This window comes from Primulina eburnea, chromosome 13 (genome assembly GCF_022965805.1).
Source record: "Primulina eburnea isolate SZY01 chromosome 13, ASM2296580v1, whole genome shotgun sequence".
Taxonomy (NCBI): Eukaryota; Viridiplantae; Streptophyta; class Magnoliopsida; order Lamiales; family Gesneriaceae; genus Primulina; species Primulina eburnea.
Genome location: NC_133113.1, coordinates 21,593,204 through 21,599,992, shown reverse-complemented (window position 1 = coordinate 21,599,992; position 6,789 = coordinate 21,593,204). Strand labels below are relative to the sequence as shown.

The window sequence follows — 6,789 nt, the reverse complement described above, 5'->3', positions numbered from 1 at the left end:
GTGTGTTCGGTGGATCCGAACATAGCCTATAAATAGTGCTCGGAATTCCTCATTTTGGATTGCAAATTCTTGAAGTTGTGTCTCCTAGTTGAGAGGTTTGGAAGGTTTCTAGGGTTAGTTGTTGGTCGAGCGATAGCCAAGAGCTGCCAGGATTGGTAGCGTAGCGACGCCTGAGTTACGAGGCAATCGACATCAAAGGGCTGTCGACGGACGAAGGTAAACCCTAAATTTTTGGTAGTACTGGTTTTGCTAGTCGAGCATGGTAGTATTGTTCATTGGGTATGCTTTTGATGCGTAGGCTTGTTCTAGACCTGATTAGCGGTGTTGCGTAAGGCTAGGCTTGCTGAGATAGAGGTACGAAAGTACTATCCGAGATATCCTGGTCGAGTATACATCCTTATATGTGTTGCATGATTATGTGGTGCATTGATATATGTCATATGATGCATGCTATTATGTCACGTTTTATGATGCATGTTGCATTTCATGTTGAGCCGTATCTCCTTCGAGATAGCCTTTACTGTTGAGCTGTATCTCTTTCGAGATAAGCTATATCTTGTGGGGCCGCTCAGCCCTGTCTTGTCTTGTGGACGCATGGACACCGAGAGTACACAGTGGCCGACGGGTCGGGAGGGCTTCGGTGATCCGGGACATTTTAGGTCCACGTCTGTTCTTGTAGTGGATGCAGTGACCCAGAGGAGTACCGCGCGGCACTATCCACTTGGCGTCTCTAGACTGAGCATTTTGAGATCCTTTGTTACTCCTGTTTCTTGACTACCCTGGTATCATATCATAGCATGTGCATTTCATATAGGTTTGTATACTCATGCTTTTGTACTGGGCGTTCTTATCGCTCACGTCCTCGGTTTTGTTTATCTTGGACACCCCATTCCCTCGGGGCAGGCCTCAGGTTGGACAGCTCAGGAGGAGGAGGAGGAGGACGTTGAGTAGCTGGTTGGTTTAGTTCTTCGGTATCTTTTTGATTCGATATGGTTGTACCGTATATTTCAGTTTAGTTGAGTTGTTCTGGATTTTCGATTGGGTTGTATAACTATCGTTTGGTGTCAGTTTTCCGCTGTTATCTCTGATTATTATTAATTAAGTTAAGTGCATGCTTAGTTCTTCATTAGTAGGTGATTCTGGAACGGGTCACTACATCCTTAAACAAAACATAACAAATATCGGAATTTCCTTGCCATTTCTAATTCGAATCATTACAGTGCATTTCAAATATTTCAAACATGCTTTTAAATATTATAACTAATACCAACCAACAAATTGTTCAAGGATTTTCATAACAAATAGGAACGAATATATCATGCCGATCGAATTTCAAGAAACATACTTAATTTATTTTTGAGCAAATGTGGACATACTTACGAAGAACAAGTATGTCGATATATATATCAAGTAGTACACTTATGAAATGCAAGTGTACGTAAAAGTATAGCAAAAACCCACTTACGTGAAAGATTGTGCCAAAATCTTGGAATAACAAGTTGTAGCTTGACACCGACCAGTCACTTTGCAAAAATGATTGCGCCTAATTGAACCGTTGGATCGGTCTGAATTTTGGATATGTTGCTCTAAACACGTGTAGGTATATTTTTTGAACGGTGGAGATCGGATTTAGACGTGTAAAACTATGAGCAAAACCTTCTGAAATTGTGCAGAATATTTGATACTCGAAAATTGCTACTTTTGGAGAGAACTTTGATATTGTTTTGGTGTGATTTCTCCCACTCTTTGGCCACTATTTATAGGCTCAAGGAAGGGAGGTGAAAAGGCTCTCATTGAAGGTCATTACATCCATGTTTATGGCCTTCTTGATGGCCTTAAACACCATTAACATGTTGTTATGGCTCTTCAAATTCCTCATTGAATTCATGGCTTGAATGTCATGTTGTTATGGCTCTTCAAATCCCTCCTTGAATTCATGGCTTGAATGTGGTTTAAGGCTTGGGTTGTGTAACTATTTCTTGGGTCCTCACATCCTTCCCACCTTATGAGAAGTTTCGTCCTCGAAACTTGGCTATACCCGATCTTCAAATAGATAAGGATATTGTTCTCTCATCTTTTCTTCCAACTCCCAAGTAGCTTCTTTTTCGCTGTGATTGGACCATTGTACTTTGACATATGGAATAGTCCGTCGCCTCAGTACTTGATCTTTGTTATCCACAATTCGGATTGGAACTTCCTCGTATTTTAGTTCTTCGTTTAGGTTGCCCCCAACCAGAAGTGGTCCAGCCTCAAGAATATGACTTGGATCGGAAATATATTTCCTTAGCTGTGAAACGTGGAAAACATTGTGGATTCTTGACATATCAGGTGGAAGTGCTATTCTATAAGCAAGTGTTCCCACTTTTTCTAGAATTTCAAAAGGTCCAACGTATCTAGGATTCAATTTCCCAGTTTTATTGAACCGCATCACACCCTTCATGGGTGACACTTTCACATAGGCTTTTTCGCCCACTTCAAATTCCACGGGTCTTCTTTTCAGGTCAGCCCAACTTTTCTGTCGATCCTGTGCAGTTTTCAGTCTCTCTTTGATCATAGCAACTTTATCCACTGTTTCTTGGATCAGTTCGGGTCCAACCATGGTTTTTTCCCCTACTTCATCCCAATATAGTGGCGATCGACACTTTCGTCCATACAGAGCTTCATACGGTGCCATTCCAATACTGCTGTGATAACTATTATTGTATGCAAACTCGATTAAGGACAGATTTTCGCTCCAATTACCTCTGAAGTCTAGAGCACATGCTCTCAACATGTCCTCAAGAGTTTGTATTGTCCTCTCAGTTTGGTCGTCCGTTTGAGGGTGATATTTCGTACTGAGAGTAACTTTTGTCCCCATAGCTTTTTGAAAGCTCTTCCAAAAATGGGATGCAAACCTAGGATCTCTGTCCGATAGTATGCTGACTGGAACTCCGTGTAACCGTACGATATTATTCATGTATAAGGTAGCCAGTTTATCCAGATTATAGTTCATGTAGACATGTAAGAAATGCGCAGATTTTGTGAGTCTATCTACGATTACCCATATACCATCATGGTTTTGTCTAGACTTTGGTAAACCGACTACAAAGTCCATAGAAATATGTTCCCACTTCCATTCCGGGATTTCCAAAGGTTGAAGAAGTCCACCAGGTCTCTGGTGTTCTGCCTTGACTTGTTGGCACACATGACACTTGGAGACGAACATTGCAACGTCCTTTTTCATTCCACTCCACCACAAATTTTTCTTCAAATCTTTATACATTTTGGTACTGTCAGGGTGGACTGAAAATTTTGACTTGTGTGCTTCAGACATTACTTCCTGTCGAAGATTTTGAATGTCAGGTACACACAATCTCCCTTTCATCCACACAACTCCTTTGTCATCTGTCTGGAGATCCGATGATTTTCCTTCTTTAGCTTGTTGTTTCAATTTCACCAAAGTGGGGTCTCGATCTTGACTTATCTTGATCGTTTCCCGGAGGCATGGTTGTGCTGAAAGTGATGCTAGGATTACTTTGCTAATATTCTTCCGACTCAAAGCATCAGCTACCTTGTTTGCCTTGCCCGGATGATAGCTTATCGTCAAGTCGTAATCTTTCAGGAGTTCAATCCATCGTCTCTGCCGCATATTTAGTTCTTTTTACGTGAACAAATATTTGAGACTTTGGTGATCGGTGAAAATCTCACACTTGGCTCCATAGAGATAATGTCTCCATATTTTTAGTGCGAACACCACTGCAGCTAGTTCGAGATCATGCGTCGGATAGTTTTGCTCATATGGTTTCAGTTGCCTTGAAGCGTAGGCGATCACCCTTCCATCTTGCATGAGCACACATCCTAAACCTCTTTTTGAAGCATCACTGTAGATGGTGAAGTCTTTTCCTTCAGTTGGCAATACCAATACCAGAGTAGAGGCAAGTTTCTTCTTCAAGGTCTCGAAACTTTGCTCACATTCTTCATTCCATTGAAACTTAGAGTTCTTTTGCGTGAGTTTAGTGAGGGGTATGGCTATTGAAGAGAATCCTTCAACAAATTTTCGATAATAGCCCGCTAATCCCATGAAGCTTCGAATTTCTGTCACATTCTTTGATCTCGACCGATCCATGATTGCTTCTACCTTCTTAGGGTCCACAGACACTCCTGCTGCTGATATTATGTGTCCCAAAAATGTGACGCTCTTTAGCCAGAATTCGCATTTCTTGAACTTGGCGTACAGTTCCTTTTTTCTAAGCTTCTGGAGGGTGAGACGAAGATGTTCTTTGTGGTCCTCCTCACTTGATGAATATACAAGAATATCATCGATGAATACCACAACAAACTTGTCAAGAAATGGTTTGAACACTCTATTCATGAGATCCATGAAAGCTGCTGGAGCATTTGTTAATCCGAATGGCATTACCATGAACTCATAGTGTCCATACCTTGTTCTGAAGGCTGTCTTTGGAATATCGTTTGTTTTGACCTTTAGTTGGTGGTAACCTGACCTTAAGTCGAGCTTGGAAAAGACTGTAGCTCCTTTGAGTTGGTCAAACAAGTCATCTATCCTTGGAAGCGGGTACTTATTCTTGATTGTGATCTTATTCAGTTCCCTGTAATCAATACACAATCTCATGCTTCCGTCCTTTTTCTTCACAAATAGGACAGGAGCTCCCCATGGGGATGTGCTCGGTCGGATTTGCTTCTTATCTAACAATTCTTGAAGTTGTTCCTTGAGTTCTTTCAATTCTGCTGGAGCCATTCGATACGGTGCTTTTGAGATTGGTGTAGCATTGGGTACTAAATTAATCTCAAATTCCACTTCGCGGTCGGGGATTGTGCCAGGGAGTTCTTCAGGAAAGACATCCAGAAATTCTTGTACTACCGGAATCTCTTCTAGTGCAAGTGTGGTTCCTTCCTTTACCTCGCTTAACATAGCCAAGTAAACTTCTTCTCCACTTTTCATGGCTTTCCAAGTCTGGGAAGCAGATAGTAAGGATTTCTGTTTCTTGACTTTGCCATAGTAAACGATTTCTTCTTGGTTCGGAGCCCTTAGTTTGACGTTCTTCAATCGGCAGTCTACAATTGCGTGATTCTTTGATAGCCAATTCATTTCCAGAATGGAATCGAACTCCACCATGTTTAGTTGAATCAATTCAGCTTGAAATAGGTGATCATTGATACAGATCTCACAATCTCTGTGCACCCTATGTGTTTCAATTGTCTTACTAGTAGGAGTTGCTACTCTAAAGGGTTCGACAAGTATTTCAGGTATAAGCCTTAATTTCTTAGTGAACCTCTTTGATATAAACGAATGAGTGGCACCACAATCAAATAATACATAAGCTGGCATTTCATTGATTAGAATGGTACCTGCCACGACATCGTTTGAGTCATCTGCCTCTTTCTGAGTCATTGCAAACACACGAGCGTTATGCTTATTTTCCTTTGGCTTGCTGGGGGTAGTATCAGTATTTGACCATGCACCTTTCTTAGGCTCAGGACAATCAGCAATTCGATGTCCCAACTTCCCACAATTGAAGCATGAACCAGTCTTCCTTCGGCATTCCCCAGAATGGCGGTTATTGCAGATAGGACACATCTTGGCCTCTTGATAGGTTGGACTGGACGAAACACCCTTGAATGTCCCACTGGACTGGTTCGGTCTTTTGAATGATTGTTTCCCTTGAAAAGATTGTCCCGAAGGAGGTCGCTTATTCTTGTTCTCATCCTCTCGGCGCTTGATTTCTGTCTCGGCTCGTATTGCTGCGCCCATTAGGTCAGCAAAACTCGTGGGTTGGTAAACTGCTAATGCTGACTGAATACGACTGTTCAGACCACGCTTGAACCGGTGCATCTTTAAGGTATCATCAGCCATAATCGTGGGGGCATAGGTTCCAAGGGAGTTGAACTTTGAAGTATACTCCACCACAGACATATCTAAATTTTGAGCGAAATTTTCGAATTCGCTCAACTTCTGTAATCTCACTTCAGCAGGGTAATACTGTTTCAGGAATACCTCTCGAAACTGTTGCCATGTGATTGGTCCATCCGCTGTCAAAGCTGGTGAGACTGTCTCCCACCATTTGGCTGCACTTACCTCTAAAAATGGTGTTACCACATCCACCTTGAACTCGTTGGGAATCTCGAGTAAGCGGAGTTGGGTCTCGATATTTTTGAGCCAACTTTGGGCAACTTCGGGGTCCGGGTCTCCTTTGAATGTCTGAGTGCGATTCTTTCGTAGAGACTCGTAGTGGTACTTGACCCCATGTGCTGGAGGTCCTAGCGGTGGCGGATTGCCATTGGCGTTTGTGTTACCCAATCCTTGGATGGTAGTGGCCACAATAGTTGCTATGGCCATTAAGTCAACTTGACTTAGGCCCAATCTTGGTGGTGGTGGTGGAGGTAGATTCCCTTGATTGTTGGCGTTATTCCGATTGTTGTTGCGATTTCCGTAGCGCGGGTTGCGGTTGTTTCGTACCGGTCTTCCGTCCATATCCTACAAGTGTACAAGTTTCTAAGATATTTATTTGCTAACATATATATGAGTTAATCATGAACTGCAATTGACCACTGATAAAATCAAATAAACTTTTTATTGATTCAAACGAAAAAGGAAGCAATACAAATCCAAGTTTTAGGAAGCACAAAAGGAGAGAAAATTCATGAGAAAGCAAATGGATTATAAATCCTTGTTACAACTAGTCGTGACACTAAATCCTCAATCATCTAAATTCTCGCCATCTCCTACTGCTTCGTCTTCCATCGGCTCCTCTATTGGTTCTATTTCAGGTTCCAAGTCGATAAGGGCAT

At 42.0% G+C, this 6,789-nt stretch overlaps 1 protein-coding gene across 1 annotated transcript; it reads right to left on the bottom strand.

Annotated features, from left to right (window-relative positions):
* Positions 1–1,765: 1,765 nt before the first annotated feature.
* Positions 1,766–6,472, bottom strand: LOC140810362 (uncharacterized). Its single transcript, XM_073168232.1, has 4 exons — positions 4,819–6,472; positions 3,734–4,368; positions 2,039–3,619; positions 1,766–1,834 (listed from the first exon to the last, which is right to left on the bottom strand). The coding sequence occupies exons 1-4, from the start codon at positions 6,470–6,472 to the stop codon at positions 1,766–1,768; spliced, it is 3,939 nt and encodes a 1,312-aa protein (XP_073024333.1).
* Positions 6,473–6,789: the final 317 nt, after the last annotated feature.

Coding starts and splice junctions, on each gene's coding strand:
- LOC140810362 (XM_073168232.1), bottom strand. CDS start 6,472: ATGGACGGAAGACCGGTACGAAACAACCGCAACCCGCGCTACGGAAAT. Junction 3,620..3,733: donor ATCTCGAACTAGCTGCAGTG/GTGTTCGCACTA, acceptor AATATGCGGCAG/AGACGATGGATTGAACTCCT. Junction 1,835..2,038: donor CTTATCTATTTGAAGATCGG/GTATAGCCAAGT, acceptor ATGGTGTTTAAG/GCCATCAAGAAGGCCATAAA.